The sequence below is a fragment of the Patagioenas fasciata genome, chromosome 5, assembly GCF_037038585.1.
Source record: "Patagioenas fasciata isolate bPatFas1 chromosome 5, bPatFas1.hap1, whole genome shotgun sequence".
Lineage (NCBI taxonomy): Eukaryota > Metazoa > Chordata > Aves > Columbiformes > Columbidae > Patagioenas > Patagioenas fasciata.
The window spans coordinates 42,482,662-42,504,497 of record NC_092524.1 but is presented as its reverse complement, the minus strand read 5'-3'; the positions used below and the strand labels follow the sequence as shown (position 1 = coordinate 42,504,497).

Below are 21,836 nucleotides of genomic sequence, written 5' to 3'. Positions count from 1 at the left end.
AGACCCAACAGATAAGCAGCCTATAGCAACTGAAGTTTGGGATTCCGAGAATTATTTTTCAATTTGGCTGTTGTCTAATATTGCATACATCTGTTTTTGAAGCTCCAAAATTCAACTGTTTTTCCTACTGCTTGTCATCTCATTAAATATTTTGTATAGCACTACCCAACAGTCAACTAGAGCTTTTTATATATTAGTAATATGACTAAAAATATTACCAAGATGGAACTATAACAAAAATATAACCATTTCTCAAGAGAATTAAAAAGCTTTACTATCATATTTTCTTTCTTAGTTTATCAATCTTTTCTATTCCTCAGTCTCATGATTATCTTCTAACACATTCATTTGTCCATCCTATTTCACTGCTGACGTCTGTTCTCATTCCTTGCTCTCCTAGATTCAACACCATCAAAACTCAAGAATGCTGTCTCTTTGCCACTGTTAAGATGGCATTGTCTTCTTTTATTTCTTCACTTTCCTCTCATTTAAATGTGAATGTATTGCTTAATACTCTTACCTCCATTTTCTATTCGGCTTCATTTTGGATCATCACTAATTCTTTTCTTACTTTAATTGCACTGAAATTTTTCTGATGTTTTCTTATCTCTATTTCACTAAGTTCTGTTTTACTTTTGACTCCACTTGATCAGGTTCTCAACAAACTATTTTTTTGGATTTTTCTGCTCTCTAGATTAGTTTTCTACTTTGTCTCTCTTTTTGGGCTAATTGTTCTTCCTTAATCTTCTGCTTTTTACTAGGCTCAAACAAGCCTTTTTCCTTATTTGATTCCCTTTTCTCTTTTTAGATGACAATATATATTCAGATACCTGCAGTTCCCATCTCTGGACTGAGGGCTCAAGTAAACTCCTTTGCATCTAACCCCACTTTTCTGCCTGTCTTCTGAATACCTCATTCTTAGTGTCCATTAACATAAACTAAGTACAGACAAAATGGAATTCTTGCCCTGTCCTCTCCAGATCTCCTCTTTTCCTTATGCTCTGTCAGTGTGACTGTTTTCCGTCTGGTAATCTGCACCAGCTGTGACATCCACAGCTCTCACTAGCTCTATGGCAGGAATCTTAGCATCATCAATATTTGGCCTATTTCTGCTGGTCATATAGTGGAAACTCTTAGCTGATCTCCTTGGTGGTTTCCAGTAGCATTCCTCTTCAGTAGATACTTCCCTCTTTATGCATAGATGTATAAGGAAAGGCTGAAATATAATATTTCCTTTTCTCTATACCCTTGTACAATCACATGCAACTTTATAATTTTTACACTTCTTCCAAACAGATCAAATTTTTGAGAGCTTAACCGACTCTCTTCAATTATCTGCACTACTTACTAAGTTGTCAGTTGACTATTCCTGTGCTTATAAAACCAACATTCACACTTCATCTGCTTTTCAGTGATGTTTTCCTTCCATGGTACCTCATACAGAGACATGCCCCTTTTGACTTGTCCTGAATGTCTATTCAAACCTTGTTGCTTCCTCAGGTCCCATTTCTATCTCAATACCTAAAGTAGAGGCCAATAAACCAAACAGACAGTGGAGCACTCCTACTTTATAAAACGTAATAAAGGTATGGAGGCAACAGATTATTATTACCTTCAACAGTTCACTCGTCCAATGCATCCTCCTCACTAAATCAACATTTCTTGGCCTGTTCAGACTAATAGTTTTTTCACTCAGGAGACGCTAGTGTTCTGAACAATGTATTGTATATCATCATACTACATTGCCATAACTGAGCAAGAGAATTACAGCTTCTGTTATTTTTGTAAAGGAACTTTAACAAAAAGAAGTCAAAAGTGGTATTTCACTTACTCAGATAATTGTTAGGAAGCATGTAAGTGTCAAGTATTTTTTCCTTTTATTTGTATGATATAAACCTAAAAAAATATGTAAGCTAAATATATGTCACTTGTTCTCAAATACCATCAAGGCTCTTCAGTACACGCACTACAGAGGGTTATCACTGCTGTCAATGTTGCTGCAGTATTCAGACTTCAGCATTATGAGAGTAGCACAAAACATGCTGAGCCAATTCATCCGTTACAGTCAATGGTGTTACAGTAAGGATTATTTTGTTCCCCCTATGGTTTATTGTTTAAATGTAGATACTGCTTTATAATATAGTTTTATGCTGTAGAAAACCTGTCTAATTTATGCCACTTAATGGATGGTTTAAGCAGAGTGCTATTTTGCCTCTCAGGAATAATTTCCCTGAGAAAAAAGCAAATTAATGCATTTTACTTATATTCAAATAACACAGAATTGTATCTTACTCACATACCCATGGCATTCTATATGAAATACACATCTACTGCTGGGATTCTAATTAAAACCAGTCTTACTTACTCCAAAATTATTTTTCTGAAAAATATTTACAATCAGTGAAGTATGTCTCTGGGCCCAGTTCTGCTAGGTACTGAGCAACTTGGCAACAGGAGAAGATTTTTTTCATTACTTGATGGGATTAGATGCCAGGAGACTAAATATCCACCAAACAGAACATGTATATTGTGAGTTTATCTTATTAATCAGTTTTGTCCATAGAATATGATGCTTTGTGAAAAACTAAAGCTTCACTTCTTGGCACTAAAGACTAGAAACGACATCTTCAGTCAGAACACTCTCAGATGAATGTGTTTGTCTTGCACTGAAAAAGTATCTCTTATGAAGAACGAAGCCACATGAAATCTTTTTAAAGCAAGCATCACTCACCGAATCTTTTTCCAATCTCTTCTGTAGCCGTGTTTGCCACTGGACAGCTTGCATGACAATGGCTTCCCACCTTCTCTCAAGGTTTATGATTATCAGCTGCATGGACTGGTGATCTGCATTCAGATTGCAGGTCTCCTGGTCATCTAGGAGGTGCTGGCATAATCGCAGCACAGAGGCCACCCCCCGACGTCTCTGTTTGATCTCACAGCAGAGAGACTGCAGGACAGACAAACAACAGATGTCACTGTGGAATGCAAATTAAAGCATTAACTATTATCTGATATTTAATGGTGCCCAATTTCTGTCTTAAAACAGTTTTTTCAGCTCTTCAGTAAATTCTCATACTTACTATCAAAGCTTAATGTTTTATTTTCAGATAAACACAGTCTTAATAACACAGAAGGAATAAAGCTACTTTCAGTCTTCTTCAAACAAATGCCATACATAGCTAACTGTCTCAATAATGCTGAAAGGTTTATGGTGTAGACCGGTTTATTCTTCTTTTTTTTTCATTCAACTGGGACACATCTGAAACAAGTTACCATGACAGTAATCAGCTTCAGAAATTCTTCAGGACAAAATGGGGGAAAAAATTAGTCATGCAGTGAGAATATACATATTTTTAGAAAAAACAATAGAAATTATGGGTCATATGTACCCTGTCAGAGGAGAAACCTTGAGGAAGGATAAAACTCAGTATAAAATTATTTACAGATGTTTTTTGTTATCATAAAATATTTCCAGAGTAGTTCCATATTCAAGCAAATGTAGGAATAAAGTGATAACTGTATCCTTCTCAAAGAAGAGTAATTCACCGCATTTATTTCATCATACTGATTCCAGTGCTACCAAGAAGGCAGTCTGACGTGAACTGCATGATGGGAGCAATTGGTAAGCCCTAATGTTGCTGAATATCGATGGGAGCCAGGATATGTTAATTCTATGCCAGAAACCCAAGCAACTACATGGAGAATCTCACTGAACAGCAGTATAAATAATAGGATGCATTCATCCTATGTGCCAAAGCTAAAGAGAGATCTACCAGCCAGAAGCAGTAAATGACATGCGGTTCTTTCAAGCATGGTTTTATCCACAATCATGCTTTACTATCATTCAACATCAAATCAGGATTTTATTAACTCATCATGTGTTTTAATAATAATACCTATGAAGCTGGGGTGCAGAAGGTAGAAATACATCTGAGGACAACTGCTTCACCCCAGCTTCTGAGATACTACACTTTTATAGCATTGCATCGTTTAAGTGTTGAACTATTGTCAATAGGTCTGTGCTACTCCTGAATTTAACACGACTGTGTTCCACACGTGGGAGCTTTCCAGATAATTTAAATTGTAACTTGCCAACATCTGTTTCCCTCTGTGGGATGCCACAGATGAAAGTGCATGACCCCATGAGAAAATCTGAACTATCATCTTTTTTGAAGACAGGGTATTTGCCTTTAAGTTTCCAGTTAAATGTAATAATCAATCAACAACAACAAAAAAATACTGCATCTCTCGAAGCTGTTCACAAGCGTTAACTGATAAAAAATCAGGACCTGATCTCCTGAATTTTATTAGCAAAACAATAACATTCTATAGAAAGTGAATTCAAGTTCCAGATTTTCATATAACTTTTTATTTAAAATTGGAATTTATACTCAAAAATATTGTACCTCAAAGGAGTATTTTGCTGCTGGAAGTCTGTGCTTGATCAATAACACTAAGCTGAAAGTCTGAAGCAAAACATTGGTATACATATCTAAAAAAATATATCTTTTCTTTGCCTATGGATAGCGTGCAAGCTTTTTTCTTATTCAAAGCCTTGAAGAGAAATGATGATTAAACCCACAAACATAGCTGAATTACTAATCTACTTTCTCTGGCACAATTGGGCCATTCTAACAGTTAACAGATTGCTTATTAATCAACAAGGGTAAACAAGACAAAGCAATCTCATTTAAAGTGGAAGTTTTAATGCCTAAAAGTATTTGTGTTCAAAATGTTAATCCCGATAAGGCTTCATTAGAAGACGTCTTAAAATGATTAAGTACATTTCATTGTAAAGTACACTGAGTAGTATATCAGCAGGTGGACATTTCATACAGATGTTCCACTTATTGATATAATGCATTCTATAGCTATTTAAATTACCCTAACTCTGTAATAGCTAGAATTCTATTACTTCTATAATGAGAGAACCCTGTACCTTTAATATTTCTGAATTTTAAATAAGGTGAATGACAAATTCCCAAACCACTATTTATGGCAAAATATGACCAGGAATTTTATTATTCAATTTATACCAGAGCTGCATTTTCACTTACATTTCCTGAACTTGCCCTTATTTATTTTCCTAGAGTTCATTACTAGTTTCCTACACAGTTCTTGATGTAACCACCATGTCTGGCACACTTTCTTTCTGATGCTGTTCCTTAGCCTAATGTCACATCAGAAAAAAAAAAAACAAACCAAACCAAGCCAACCAATCTACCTAAAGACAAAGTCATGTTTTTGTTTTGTTTTGTTTTGTTTTTATATTGTGTAACAGTTAACAATTCATTTTTATGGAAGTGATGGTAAGTTACATATTGATGGCAGTCAAATCTATCTATTAATAGATCTGCATTAACTTAACAGAAAACAACACAGCTCAGAATCTGGGCCCATAACATTAACTTACCTTGATCTATCTGATTGTGTCATCCCTTATAAATATTCTTCATTTTTGAAACAATAACATATAACATGATGAGGTATGGAATATTTCATTCATAAGCCATTATATGGGAGTTTAAGTGAGGCCTTTACATTGTGTTACCTGAAAGCAGAGCTACAGGATCCAAGTGATTTCTAATTTACTTCAGTTTTACACCAGCATAATAATAGTAGCTTTGCTGAAGCTATTTCTGATTTACATGGCTGTGACAGTACAATTAGGCCTATGGCACTTTTGTTTCAATTTTATTACATGATATTATGGTTAATATTAAACAGGAGAAGAACGAAGTGCTTTTATCTAATATGCTGAAAGAGTTGGCTATAGCAACAGTACTTTAAAAGCCAGAGAACTTAATCATGTAAAGACATCTTTAAACCCTATATAACAGTACTAGCAATAATGAATCTAAACCGTATTAGGATCTGGTATACAGTGTCCTAAAGGGACACAATAATTGCCTGTATCCTATGACATGACGTCTCACAGCGTTTTACATCCATCCACGTTCCACTATTGTTAAAATGCTGTGCTTCTATAAAAACCTGTCAATATGGCTATTGTACATGCAAAGTATGCTTCCAAAACTATGGTTACTTTAATTATTTTCTAAGTACGTTCTACGTTGTGAATTAACAGCTATAATTCATGATTAATTAAAAAAAAAAAAGGAAAAGAAAGATTATTAGGATCTTTACCAAGGCTTGGGGTTGATGGTCTACAGCTGCTACAGCAAGCTACTGGGTACTTTATTGGTCATAAAATGAGGAAACGATCTAACAGTAGGCTGAGGAGCATCACTTAGGCTCACTAAGGCTCCTGTGTGTGCAGAAGATTTGCTGAAGTATAGATTAAGAGATCAGGTACTTTGGATTGTGGCTCCTCATACTATCATGTGTCAGTTGAGCTGTGGTAACTGTAAATACAGTCCAAAACCTTTGCAAATGTGGGAGAAACACATTCACTTAATTCATTCGCAGCAAGACTTAAATGAATGTGTTTGGCTTTTTTGCTGCAGGCTAAGAGTATATACAGCAAGTGCAGCTGCCGTGTATGAACTTGACTTTGTGCCTGAGTCCTTTGCTTTGCAACAGATATCATGATAACATTGAGGTGTTATTCATTTTTATGTTACTACGAGCCGTGCTTTCTCATACTGAGGATTCCTGTCTGTGCTGTTAGAATCTTGGAAGATTTTTCTTCCCCCTGCCTACTCCTCTTTTCAGTGCTTTGAAGTTATCATCTGCATAGCTAAAAAGGGCTAGCTGAAACTACTTTCACAGCTTGTTAATACTGTGCCTTAAATCATCTGGAAAAGCCCCTGCTGAGTCAAATGACATCAAACACTGTCTCCAAGCCGTGGGCTGATGGCACTGTCTATGGGGATGGAAGTAGCCATGATCTGAACAGAAAGTGCTCTTCATAGCTGCATGACTCCTAAGTGAATGGTATATGACCAGAAACATGTGTGCGGCTTTTGGCAGAGCCAAAGCATATGGTGGCACAGAAAGGTAGGAAGTTGAGGAAATTAGAGACCTCTCAAGCCCCAGTCCCCCTCCATCCCTCAGCCTCCGTGCAGTGTATCGGTGCCTGAGCTGTGCTACATTGCCAGCTCTGTACAGCTGAGGGACACGGACACAAATTTGGCTTTCTCACACAACACGGTAGATGAGTTGGCCACTGAAGCACTGTTACGTCAAAGTTCTTGAGTGAGTGCTTAATATTAACCATCTAAAAGTACCAAGGTTCTTGTGAATTCAGGGGGACTACTTGTGCTTAAAATAGTTTGACATTCACTTTAAGATTAGTTTAGTTCACTTAAATCCACATAATCCACATATAATCACCATATAAAATGTTGTTGAGGTATGATTTTTGTAGCATCATTTATCACATGTTGTTTTGGGAATTCATTTTTCATGGGATCTGAAGTTCTTTCAACTGTTTCCATCTTTCTTACTTTCACTCTACAATTAGAAATACTAAAGGTACATGTAGAGATACCCAGAGCTTTGAAAACACTTGGAAGATGACAAATGATAACTTACATAGATAGATTTTCTTTGTGCTTTCAGGTTTGGAAGAAATGCCAAAGTGTACTGAGAAAAACACTATTTCCAGGTTTATATTGTGTTTGTGTATGGGAAATACTGTGGGCTTTTAAGAAAACAGAAGAAGCATGACTGCAGATAAATCTGGAACTGCCAGATCTAAGAGGAAGATTCTGTCTAACTTTGGTCCATTAAAGGCTCTCTCTTTCTCCTCATTACAGAACGTGGGTATGAGAGAGAGGGAATGGTACCTGTCCAATTGCCTCAGTTGTTGCTTGATGGAAGAAGAAATGAAGATTGAATTGGTGCTATTTAGTATAACAATCATGTGCAGAAATTAAAAATCTGAGAATGGAAGCTTCTCTTCTGAGTACAACAATCAAACTACAACTCTTAAAAAAGGCAATTAGCCTTTTTATATCTGATTTTTGGCCAGTGCAGCACTTCAGTTTTCAGAAGTGATAATGTAAAACTTTTTAAGTATCATGGCTAACAGCATTAATATGGACAACAGGAAACAATCTGCTCGCAAATGTTGGATAAAAGGTAGTTTTCAGTCTTTTCTGTGAAATGGCAATGGCTGTTGAAACGTCTGTTGTTGGGGTGATGCATCCCTGCATTTCAAATTCTATTCTTACATGGCACAGGGTGAAAATAAGAATTTCTGTTTCTGAATGGAAAACGAAACCAATAATTTCTCAAAAAATATTAGTAAGAAAGTAATTTCTCAAAATTAAAAAAAAAAGCTAAATGAGAAAGATAAGAAATGAATGATGACTTGTCATCTTTTAGAACAATACTGCCAAATGTGTCTGCTTTTGCTGATTGCAAGGTTAAAAGAAAATGTCACCTAATATGGGAACTCTACTCAGTTGCATACTGTGGGACTTAATCTATACTGAAGCTAAATATTCTATAAGTATGCAGTGAAGTGCAAAAAACAGCAATTGAAAAATGACATGATTAAATGGCACAACATGCAATCATTTGCTCTCAATTATATCAATGTATCTTCTTCATTTCAAGGAGTCAGGCAGAAATATTGTTTTTTAAATGCCTCTATTAAATTGGGCACCAATAATAAAATAGATGAGAGTCCTAATAAGCTCATTTACGTAACATACATCACACACCACAGAACTATTCTCTCCAAACGGGTTTGTTCATAGATTTGTCTCCTGGTTGTCACTAGTCTTGGCTATATTAAAAGATTTTAAAGGCACAAGGCTTGTGGACCATTCAGTGGAAAACCTTTGTACTTAACCCTTGAGAGATCTTTAATGCTAATTATGGAAAAAGTATTGATATAATATCTTTGCTGTCACATTTTATTACGGTGACGGTCACAACAGAATCTGGAACTGACATTTTAGAAATATCATCTAATTGCAAGTCAGAAATAGAGAATGACAGTTTAAAGTAGAATATGACTCCTTTCAAAACAGCGAACTGTTTCTCTTTATTTAAAAGCTCTACTTTTAATAGCATTACAAGCACCAAATTGCTACACTGATCATATGTCTCTGTAACTCACTGCTTAACAAAGCATTATGATATCTCTCCTACAAGTCTGAGCCCAGTTCACTATATTGCTTGTGGAATGTGTCAGCCTCTACACATACTAAAAATGGCAATGAACTAATATGAAAAAATACTTCATTTTTGCATTGGATTAAATAATCAACATAGGCGCTTACATCCTACTTATGATCAAGTGCGTATATTAATTAATTCATTCATTTCACTAGCATTAAAAGAATTACATTGGAATTTGTGTTTATTTGCAATCAATAATGCAAAGAAATTTATTAATTCAGTAAATACACTTATTTAAAAAAATATTTTATATATCATTCTAAGAGTACTCATTTCCTTTCCCATTTTTCTCTAGAGGTACACTATATGCATTAAAAGCAGTAACAATCCAGAATAGATGCTTCTGGGCTCATTCCATAAAAGCTGCTATTGTATCTGTACAATGTTCTTTAATTTCTTTGTTCTACTCCTTTTACTTGTTTAAGTACTTCAAAATATTTGTTTGTAAGAATATAGTTCAATGGTCTGTTATTTAGCTCATATTCCCATGTAACTAGTAATATGCAATATACTTTTCTTCATAAATTAAAAACACTATTAAAATTCCAGACATATAAAACAATATGAAGATTAAGTTACTATAAAAGAAACTATAATAGCTTACAGATTGCTTGTATCATTACTAAAGCGCTGGTATCTATTACGGTGTCTCCCTGGAATAAAGAATGCACTTTTGGCAATAATCTGTTAAAAAAGTGCCCATTATTGTTAAGACGCTCCTATCTTAGCTCTAAACTAGTGTGCAATTACAGGAAGGTAACTTTTAAAAATCAAAGAAAACCAGTGTTGGATCTAAATGCATCTTCCCTACTGAAATATAACACAGTTTTCCAAGCCTTGTTTTTCTCTTGTTTCATATAGGGGATTGATTAGATTCATTTTCACGCTGAAATATTTTAGAGCTATTTACTGCAAAGTTGGAGTTAACTTGGTTCCAGGGGATAAGTCAAGTCATTCAGACAGAGGAGCCAAATGTCATGACAGGAGGATCCATTTTTCCAGTCTGGCACTGTCTGTGTTAATAGATGCTTTCAGTTTGTGCCCTCTATTCATTCAATTTGAGTTCTTTTTCCAGCAAAAAGATTCAAAAGAGAAATATTGAAAGACATGGCACAATTTGCTAGGGTTTCTTTTTTTCCCCCTAAAAATGCTAAAATAAAAGTAGGAAAAGCATCAGACAGGTAGCATAAGTATCAATGCTATGTTTTGCTTTTGTAATCCTGAACTACACTACCTCAAAATTCATTTCCCTGTAGCGGACTTTAAAAACTTAAAAATTTTTTCTAGATCACCACACTGGGCAGAGTTTCAAATGAATGTGTGTGGAAATTCAAGAGATTAAATGACTTAAGGCACAGGTGGAAACTTTACAAAATCAAGCGAGGCATAAGTTAGGTTCAATTTTACTACTTGTTGTTGGAATTCACTTAGAATTGCAGCTTAAAATAAGTCAAGATGTTTCTCAACATACATCGCACATGAGATGCCAAGAAACCCCCTCTTAATTGCCTAGAAATCAGAATTCCAGTCATCTTCAATGAACAGTTAAAACTATTAAAACTTTGTATCCTGCCTCAGAGCTATGTAAGAGGCTTTAAAGGAAAAACTTCTTTGCATGGATGTACATCAATACCTGTAACCCTCGGGCTGAAGTTCAGATATTAATACTGTACTTACTCCCTTTCTTAATCTTGTTCCCTCACAGATGGTAGGTACACATTTTTTGCTGTCCCTGTGCAATGGTCCTGGTATATTCTGAAATGTAGTGAGAATTTACTCTATTCTGAATTACAGGAAAAATACTCTTCAATGCATTGGTATTAGCTTTTTGTGGGAAAGGAGTGAACATAAAATAAATTACATTAATCTTTTGAAGACTTCAGGACAGGCAGGGTGATAGGAAAGGAAAAATAAACACATCTAATGAGTAACGAAAAAGATATTTCCTTTGGCTTTTTTTCTTGTGTCAGTGAAGCAAATTTAGCCTGGATTCGAAAATGTACAGCTTGAGCTGCTCTGGGCTAAACAGAGGAAAATATATGATGGTGCTTTCATGTATACCTGTACATGCACAAGGACAACAAGCAGGCTTTCTAGAAATGGTATTCCACATCTTATTTCAAAAAAGCAACACATCTTCAGAATGGGTATATCATTAAAACATAAAACCATTATTTTCATTCTTTCACCATATGTTAATCATAAACACACACTCTGACAGACATTTTTTTCTGTTTCAGTTCAAGACAAAACTTAATAGCCCCCAAGAGGAGTTACTTGCAGCAGAATCAACCAGAGCTGGGCAGCACTGAGATGAGGTAGGTTCACTTGCATCTCAAGTAGGCTTGCCTACCTCAGTATCTTGCTTGCATAAATAAGTTTTAGGTAAGTGTTTAAATAAGTATGTTTAATTTTAAATTAAGATTAACTTGTCCTTGTACAAGTTAGGCATACATGACTTTGACAGGCACAGTTTAGCCATAGTGCTACGAGAAGGCTACAATTAGAAGCAAGGACAGAAGCAGGTGATGTGGTCAAGATGAGCTGTGAATGGCAGTCAAAAAGCTAAGGGTTGTCAAAAGCCAAATGTCTGGATGAAGTGACTGTGTATGATGATCTCAGAGGCTCAGCATTACTCATATTATTGCACCTCAACTGACGTTCTTCCATTGCCCAGACAACAGGACTGAGGTAAGAAGACTAGGTAAGATGAAAGCAAAGAAGTCACAAAACAGACCTGCTTTTCTTCACTATGGCTTAGACTAGAGAATATAACGAGGTTCCTCTTACTGTGCCAAAACGCAAAAATAAGTGTCACAGTGATAAAGGGAAAGGCGGTGCACTGTGAATGACATTGCATCATCAGCTGCTGGAGAAACACACAAAAAATCCATTAGAGGCCAGGCCTTCAGATTTATCAGAAGGTGAGGAAATGCTGCACCTTCCTAGCAGACCAGTAAGGGAATCATCCTGCAACGGACAGGAATCCACATACTTTTGGAACTTTTTTTTCCGTTGACTTTATGCAGCAAGCATAATCTAAACCACTCTGCTGTCTCTAGTAACATGTTGCCAGTCTGAAAATCCCATTCCAGACTGACATCTCATACTTGTGAGACATAATATACCTGATAAGGATTGCAATAACACTTCAGAATGTATGCTGAAGACCTGTTCTTTTTATGTTCGTATTCTTATTCATACTGAATTACACGTTAGCCTGCAAATAATTCTACTAAAATCAATGGGCTTCCTGGCAGTATGAAAGAATTTTTATTGTGAGCAAAGGTACTAATACAGTCTATAATAATATTCCCTATTGGGACTGCGATCTATTAACGCACATACAAAGATGAAACTTGGGAAACCTGTCCAGTACTGAAACCAAAATGGCAATGGTCTACGAGGTCAATGACCCACCAGTTAAAGAAAAACATTGTTAGTACAGTATAATGGCTGCAGAGAACACTATTCAATCAATAATCCACTAATATTGGAGAGACTGGACCTGAAAATGCAATGCTATAGCTCCAAAGAGGCAGCCATAAACAATCAAATAAATCATATAATCACAAGCAGTAGTAAAAAAGTGGACCTTAATGGACAGAGTACAGTGAATTTTTGTCAACTCTCTCATATTTCCAGGACACACTGTACTTGTTTTTCTGTATGTTATGACTAACAGGTGAAATAAAGCTTAGCGGCTGACCAACCCTCACTGTAAATTAGTGAAAGTCAATCTTGGTTTATTTTTAGGGGAAAGATTTCTTTCTTGTTTTTCTTTGTTGTCTTTTGCTTCTTCTTATTTTCCTTTTCCAGGTTGATAGTAACAGAAGAGAAAGATTCTGGTTTTGCAGTAAATAGATCTTCAAGGCAATAGCTGGACAATAAGCAGTTACATTTTCCAGGCGTCATTTGGGTAGGTCAAAAGAAGGCAATTGATTGCATCTTCAGTGATAATGACAATAATGTGTGATGGAACAAAGAATGTTCTCTCAAAAGAAGACAAGTCAGGTATTTTCACTTTTACACATCTGAATCTTCAAGAGGCCATGACTGAGAGTGGAAATATATCTCAAAGTCTGCAGATGCCATTGATGCCAAAGGCTTGGGAAAGGAACTGTAAGTTGTTTGTCACTATGAAATTGCGAGTTTTACTTTGTAATGGCCAGTTTGGGACAGCTTTCTCTGTAAGCCAGGGTATCTTCTGTGTTAGTCAGCTTGAGTCAGACCTCAGTTCTTACAAGCTTACTCATGATATGAGAATTAAATGCAGACCATCCCAGTATAGCAAGAAAGACAGGGAGAAGACCACTATTATCTCCTTCACACCAGCTCCAGTTAACAGGAGGGCACTGGTTCAGATAAGCACCCTATTGCACATTCAGGAGGGTTGAGAGAGAAGTTTGGGCTCAACTTTTCTGGAAAATAAATAAGCCTGTAGTTAGTCTGGGAGAACTTCACAGATATCAGCATTAAATCTTTCTGAGCTGGGATTGCAGTTGCCTCAATGACTTCAAGTCCCTCAAGTCTCAAAGACATTCCTGATGACTCCTTGGGTGGGATTCATCTCAGTTAATGGAGAACTGGACACCTGAGCTAGTCATTTAGAAGAAGGTATGCTGAGGTACAGTACATCTTCTCTGTAGCCAGATGTCTAAAACAGGACAGATCAATTGCATCCCAGAAGTGCTTTTTTCCCCCACGATTACTATAAAAGAAGCTCAGACAAGATCTCTGCACTGCAGTTATCTAAAGCCAGCCTGTTTTAACATACCTGTACCATATGGCTATGCTGTCTGCAGGGTAATAATCTTGGTATACCAGAAATAAGGAGACAATACATATAAAGGAGCAAAGAAGTAAGTAAAATATTAATTAATAGCCTAAGAATAGCCACTTGGCTCCTTTCTCCTCCTCCAAATAATTCTGTGTGTTGCTGTACCTGAGCTCTGCTGGCTCAGGCTTCTTCCTGTTGCTATAGTAACCTCCATCCCAGTCTTAGTCCAGAACCCCATTGTCACTGCTGAGTTAGGACTGCATGCAGATACTTTATGATATTGGTTGGGAACACTGCAGCATGTCAAATCTAGCCCTGGTGGCTGGATCTTCTGTATCCCTTTCTTTCCCCCAGCAAAGGGAGCACTTGTGGGGCAAAATGATTTTAGACAACTAAATAGTGTTTCTGATAAATTTTGAAATTTTGATTAATTAAAACCCACGTAACAATGCAAAGAATCTCAGAGAATTCACAGTTCAAGCTAAAAAGGATGACGGAATGAAAGCTGCTACCTCAGATGGCATATGTGGTCCTAAATGGGAACTGTACATTGTATCAGCATTGCCTTCAATAGGAAGCCCTTATTGAAACACAAGCTGAACTTTTAGTAATAAGTACATTAAATCAAAATTTGAAATAAATTTGAGCATATTAAACATTTGAGTACCGTGTGTGGGTATAGTATTGAGCACTGATACTTGAGCACATTAAAACCAAATTAGAGTTATAAAACCACATATTGTCTTAGGGCCAAAATACCACATTTCTGGTAAAAAATACGTAGAGCTGTTTTACTATAAAGAGGTTGCTTTTCATTTAAGTGGTCTACAGAGGTGCTGCTTTGGGGTCATATAAACTCAGTCTGACTTTGCTTCAAACCATTGTAAGTGGCATCAGGCTACATTTGACTTTGGAATCCTCCCTGTTTTTCATAAGATTTAATACTGTATAACTTCCTGTTTATTAAAATTTAATCCAAACAAAATTTGGGTAAACATTTCTTCATCTGTGAAAAGATTTAGGGCTCTGAAATCACACTCTTTTTGAGAAATTTATTAAAATTATAACTTTCTTTTTATCATCTTAGAGGTATAAAAAGGATTAAAATTTGCTTGACTTCCTTTGGACTTTCTTTTGGAAACTGTTTTGCATACTTTTGTTACATGCACATTGAATTTCTGTAATTCTTTGATTGCAGCTCTGCCAGGAACATCATTCAAAAAATTGTAAAATATTCAAAATGTAGTAGCAAAGGCAATTCCTGGCACCTGTAGGAACAGCCAGTACTTTTCTCCAATCTCTGAGTCTCCAAACCTGCTCAAAGTCAATACCTTTTTTCAATTTCAGTTTGGCCGTAATCTTACATGGTCCCAAACTCACTTGTGTTTTATTTGATAGAATTATGTTTAACTGAATTGTTAGTAAGATGTGCAGTGCTGAGTCTTATGCAAACTTTGCAGTTAAAATGAAAAACACTGTAAGAAGCACTGTTTAACTGATTGATTATTCATTACCGATGCAGCCTATATTTCCAGCATTTTCTGGTACGAATAAGCAGGCTGATCTCTTTAATTGATACATTGACTAAAGTCAATGAGAACCACAAGCTTTCAGTAGTGGTGAAAAATAGTTCTCCCATTTTTGAAGGACCAAAATACAGATATAGGAGACAGGTATGTTAATATGCAGGGTGTTTCAAAGAGATGAATCCAATTTGAAATAATTATATCTCTGCAACCATGAACTGGCCACAAATGAAACTCTCACCACTTGAAAGTGCAGGGCATAGAGTTTCAAATGATTACCATTAGGTGCTAGATTACTGTTAGATGTAAATTTTTGTGTAATTGTAACATGTTGCCATTGTGAAATGTATTGCTTTGAAATTGGGTCCATTTTTTTGAAACACCCTGTATATAGCACTTTGCTTATTGTTTCAAACAAAACTAGATCAGAAAACTACATGAAATGCAATGTTATTTTAGCCAAAAAACACGTTTTAGCAGAAAACCTTGCTAAAATCCTGTACTGAACAGAATCCTTTATCAATCTTGCTACTGAAAGCAACAGAAGCTTTCCCAGTTCTACATGACTGAGAAGGGATTCTGAGATGGACAGATATTTGCAAGTCTGAGCTTGTTCTTGAGTAGCTGGTTTGTGAGCCAAAGCCATAAGAACCAGCTTCTTGATGGCGATGGGTCATTTCTCTGTATTGAACAGTTAAAGTCATAAGTTTTATTTTAATTGACAGAAATTATTTAGGCTCCCTTGCTGTCTTTCAGAGGGCATTTTGCAGAGAAAACAGCATGCTTTTTGAAGTCTCAGACACATAAAAGCAAATACGGCAGAACACTTCTACTTAGAAGCCAACAAGCACACAAATTTCTGGCTAGAACTTACTGAAATGAAGTTTACTAAAACTTTAATGAAAGAATGTGAATTCTTTTTCTTATTGTTCCTCATTCTTTCCTGTTCCAAATCTCTCCTGACCCACAAAATAGCCATACATCATTAGATTAGGAAATAAGTTGTTGCAATTATCAGTCCCATGACATTAGGTCTTTCAGCTGCTAGAATCATGTGTTTACCTGAGAATCTTGTATTAATGTAAAAAGTATGTTTCTAGATCTGGTCCTCATCATTTCAGGGGAAAACTAGAGAACATGAACTCAAGGAACTCAAAAGGCAGAACAGAAATAGAATGATGAATAAAGAACATAAATACGTATTTGCAATTATGAAGATCTCATGAATTTTAAGTAATTATCTTGATTTTCTTAGTCCAGATACATGAGATTTTCATGTTGCAACAGAAGAAAACAAACCAGGAGCAAGACACCCACAATTCCCCCTTTACAACTGGGAAACTTCTGTTCACTCTTTCCCCCTTCTTGATAGGTGCCTGGGCCAGGTCACACTTGGAAGCTCACTTAATGCTGCTGTGGAAAGGCCAGAAAGTATCACTAGAGGCTGAAGCAGTGTTTGTGCCTGTCCTTTGTAACTAAACATGAAAATCTTTGAGGCAGCCAGGAGTACTGAAAGCTGGTGGAATGAGTAACAAAATGGCTTGGCAAACCATCTGCACAGAGATCTGTGTTGCACAGAGATCACTGGTCTGAGCTAACTATATCACACAGTTTCCATAAAACCAAAAAATACAGGACCTTACATAAGCTGGATAATGACCTTAACAATGGTCTAGTAATTCTGATACCTAAATATGTTAATAATAGTGGGGGAAAATCAGCTGAACATACTCAGCAGGATTTGAACTTTGAATATGAACAAGAAAGTGGTAAATTACAAGGCAGCACTCTGCTTTCATCACATATGAAAATGGAATATACTGAGAAGTAATAGGGAAGGGAAGGGAAGGGGGAAGGGAAGGGGGAAGGGAAGGGGGAAGGGAAGGGGGAAGGGAAGGGAAGGGGGAAGGGAAGGGGGAAGAGAAGAGGGAAGGGGAGGGGAGGGGAGGGGAGGGGAAGGGAAGGGAAGGGAAGGAAAGGGAAGGGAAGGGAAGGGAAGGGAAGGGGAGGGGAGGGGAGGGGAGGGGAGGGGAGGGGAGGGGAGGGGAGGGGAGGGGAGGGGAGGGGAGGGGAGGGGAGGGGAGGGGAGGGGAGGGGAGGGGAGGGGAGGGGAGGGGAGGGGAGGGGAGGGGAGGGGAGGGGAGGGGAGGGGAGGGGAGGGAAGGGAAGGGAAGGGAAGGGAAGGGAAGGGAAGGGAAGGGAAGGGAAGGGAAGGGAAGGGAAGGGAAGGGAAGGGAAGGGAAGGGAAGGGAAGGGAAGGGAAGGGAAGGGAAGGGAAGGGAAGGGAAGGGAAGGGAAGGGAAGGGAAGGGAAGGGAAGGGAAGGGAAGGGAAGGGAAGGGAAGGGAAGGGAAGGGAAGGGAAGGGAAGGGAAGGGAAGGGAAGGGAAGGGAAGGGAAGGGAAGGGAAGGGAAGGGAAGGGAAGTTGCCTTGTGGTTAGCAGCAAACATTAGGGTCACTGTAGCTGGGTTCTACTCTAATGCAGCCATTGATTTTCTGTGAAAACCTGGAAAGGTCACTTAATCTCCGTGCTTTTTATTTCCCTCACTTCTAGAAAGAGGATAATAACGCCTACCTTAAAGGTTTAGTGGGGCTTACTTTATTAATGTTTGTACACTATGCACAGATTCTTGACTGGATAGTACTGTAGAGATGCTAAGAATTATTACTGCACAGCAATACCCCAAAATAAAAGTAAGACAGTAGTGCATTCTTTAATAAAAAGAACACTCAAATTAATGTGGCATTATTTTTTACAAAAGAAAAGAAAGAAGTAAAAATAATTTCTTACTACTGAAGCTAACAACCCCTTCTCCCACCATATTGTTGTCATTTTGGGTCTCAACTGCATGTGAACTACACATTAAATTAATCCTCCAATTGCAAAGGAAAACACCTGAAAAATTAAATAACTGTTTTTCCGAAGGCATAAGTGTAATTTAAAACATAACATTGTGGAATGAAAAGCAATGGCATTGTTGAGTTTATTTTATTAAAAGTGTTTCTCTGTGTACAGTGGCTATGTGAATAATCAGGATGGTGCAGCACAATAAATTTCCATTAAGAAACAATGATGCCTTTACCACAGTGAAAGCAGTAATAAGGTTAAACTCTTAAGTTAAGTGGAAAGTAAGTCAAACTAAACCCCAGCAGGTTTCCTACTAGTGGCATAGCTAATGTTTTTGAAAATGTTCTAAATGTTCTTTCTCAAATATATGTATTATACATTGCAGTATTGTTAATTATATCCATTTTCGCTTTTATACACTTCCCCAGGAGATCAGTGAAGAATGGAAAACTTACTTATGGTGGATTTCCGATTTAATGAGACAAAGATGGTTTAATATATATGACAAAGTGATGTGCTCTCACCATATTGGATAGGTAATTATTTTTATACTCTAATGGCTACCATTTTGAAAATAATTAATGTGTTATTTATGTAATTAATAGATAATCAACCGAGTAATGAAATACTCTGGTTACCTCATGATGGGTGGTACTATCCTGTTTAACATCTCTAGAGCTTTTGGCAAGATATCATGTCATATATGTATTAGAAGATTTCATTCGAGAGATTTATGCACATTCCAAATATGTAAATAACCTTGCTATGGTATCTCTATTCATATATATAAAAGTCTTAGCCATATATATAAAAATGTATATTTAAAAACAAGTTTGTCTGAAATTAGATTTTTAAATCCATGGTTATGCACTGAAGTAAATGCTGTAATTTGCCACAGAAATACATAGCATCCAACATCTGCTCTGGAAAACATGGATCTACTGCTATAGAGTTCTGCAGGTTTATCAACAGTCCTTCATAATCACTGGCTTTAAAGCTGGCTGATAGAACAAACAGAATCAGCATTACTTTCTTCATCATTAGCAGAAGACCACAACTCATTAAAAAAAATTATACAGATGTCAGAAGAAAACTCAAAATGGTAATCAAGTGGACATGCCCAGGAAATGAAAAAAAACCCTACTAACTTTATCTACATTGACACAACCTTCTCACTAAATTGCATGATCAGAAAAAGAAGAGTTAAGAAATAAACAAGTGGGAAGACAGTAATTTTTCTGCTGTTGTTTTCTTGAATGCTTGTATAAAAAAGCACAGTTAGAAGTATATGCAACATGCTCTTTGTGATGAGTATTTAATAAATTGTCCACCACCTGAAGAGTTGTGTTGCCCCAGACACTCTGATGTACTGGTGGAACAGAAAAACCTCTTTACCTCTATAGCTCAACAATTATTTGTGATTCCTTTCTTATTCTTTGGTCAAAGATCACTCACAGAGTAAAGTGACCTGTAGTGATGATTCAGGTGAGCATTTATTGAGAAGTGATAGCTATGAACAGTAGAAAATCGTGTGGTTCTACCAGGTTTGTCTGCTAACTTAATAGCCCACTTTTCTAAATGGTCCCACTACTTTTGGGGAATGGAACAAAACATACAATCTCTATTAACTTAGTTGCAAAGCTGAATGCTAGCCTTCCATTGAAGGATATCATCCATCTGAATATAGCATTGTGATCACAATTCTTTCCCCTCCTTTTCATGAACCTTCAGGTTTAGGCTTAAGATGTGGCCTAGATTAATGCAAATCTCATAGTGTATATGTCTTTTTCCACATATCCATTCACCACAAACTTGAGGGCTTTCTCATGTATGCTAAATTTATGTCTCTGTAAATGTGACCTCAAATAGACTATTCTTGACTCATACGTGCAGAGAAATAGACTATTAAACTGACAGTCACACAACACATTAATTAATTGAACTGATGTAGTGAAGCTTTTTGTGACAAAATTCAGCTTTATAGTGAAGTAGAATGAGAGAATATTATTGCTTTTCCAATTGTGGTGTGATTAGCCCTCTAAAACTCTCTTTCGCACAAGGAATAAATATTATTGTACAGATTCAATAAAATCAACATGAATGAACACATAGTACATAAATGAAGATAAAAATATGAATATATTGTTACATATGTACACATGTTGCATTACGATATGTGTAAGATAAATATTTTATCCTACCATAAAGAAGAGTCTCTCTAAGAAAACTATAACTGTTTTTTTATTACCTTAAAATATTGCAGTTGTTTCTCAGCATTCATTGTTCCTTCATTTTCTTGTCTCAGACAGGAATTGAAGATGAAAAGCTCTGTATCTCTCAGCCACCCTTTCAGCTCTTTGATCCTGACCTCCAGCTGCCTTACCAGGCTGCCGCTTTCAGGCGAGAGCAGGTCACGTGGACCTAACCCACTGTGCCCTACCATTGTGTCCTGGATCTTCTCTCCGAGGGTTTTCTAATGCATAAAATAAAGAAAACATAGATTAGTCTTCCGTACCAAAACTTATACAGGTTAATATGCAACAAGAAGCATCTGTTAGATGACTAGAGATGTGGGGTTTTTTTCAATAATTACTACTACTATCAATCAATTTCATTTTTTGTTTCCTAGTTTCAATCAACTTCATTTTTTGTATCTTTGTTTCTCACTTATGCTGTTCTCTCTGTGTCCCTGATTTTGCTGGAAGCAAATCAATGTTTATTGAGAGCAGCTATGGACAGAGGAGACAAAATGGTACACAACTTTAAAAAGTAGTTACTCTACAGAATATGTCCATGCTTATGACCATGAGAGTTACTGGTTTCTAGTCAGCAACAGAAAATACAACAAGCATGAAGTTCACCAAACTCTTATCCAAGGTACTGTCTAAGCTCTTGGAGAAACACTGAAATATTTTTGGAGGTATGAGCTGTCAGGTGATAGTTTCCAAACTTGTAGCCCTGAGATTGTATAGAGGAGCAGTTAGGTCACAGAACAGCTGTTTTTCTTTTAAAAGTGTATGAACACCAATAAGCTAGAAATTGCAAAGCCTCACTGTTCCTGAACATCAGGTCAATTATTTAGGCAACTAAATTTAGATTTAAGTTCTCCATGTTAAGCATCCACTTTAAAAATAATGGACCAGAATAAACATTCATCTCTGATCGCTAATGAAACTAATTTACTACAGCTTTTCAAAGTAGTATTTCTAATAAAAGAACCACTGAATAACATTTTGATAGTGGATGCTGTGAGCATAATGAATATTCTGAAGAGGCCAGGGATAGAAAGTTACCTTCCTTCTCAGTATTTTGAAAGTCAACAATCCTTTAACATCACAAGGGAGACACGCTGTTGCCTCCCTCTCCTATGCCAAGCAGTATTTTATCTGACCTATAAGAGGCTGTCAGGCTGACACTTATTATAAGCACTAGATCTGTGTTACGGATTGTAGAATACAGAATATACACTGACAATCACATCCAATAACCTTTTAAACTGATAATTAGAAGTGGTTAATTGTTGTAACACAAAGATACAGTTTTAGGTGACCCAGTATGGCTGTCTGTTGAAAATATATGCTTTAGAA

At 36.7% G+C, this 21,836-nt stretch overlaps 1 protein-coding gene across 4 annotated transcripts in view; it reads right to left on the bottom strand.

Annotated features, from left to right (window-relative positions):
* The window catches only part of AKAP6 (A-kinase anchoring protein 6), a 286,646-nt gene that overhangs the window by 29,043 nt on the left and 235,767 nt on the right, over positions 1 to 21,836 (bottom strand). For all 4 annotated transcript variants that reach the window (XM_071809385.1, XM_065838655.2, XM_065838656.2 and 1 more), the window contains 2 exons: positions 20,498 to 20,722; positions 2,732 to 2,947 (listed from right to left, as the gene is read on the bottom strand). In XM_071809385.1, coding sequence (XP_071665486.1) covers positions 2,732 to 2,947; positions 20,498 to 20,722 — 441 coding nt within the window. The remainder of the gene's footprint in view (positions 1 to 2,731; positions 2,948 to 20,497; positions 20,723 to 21,836) is intronic.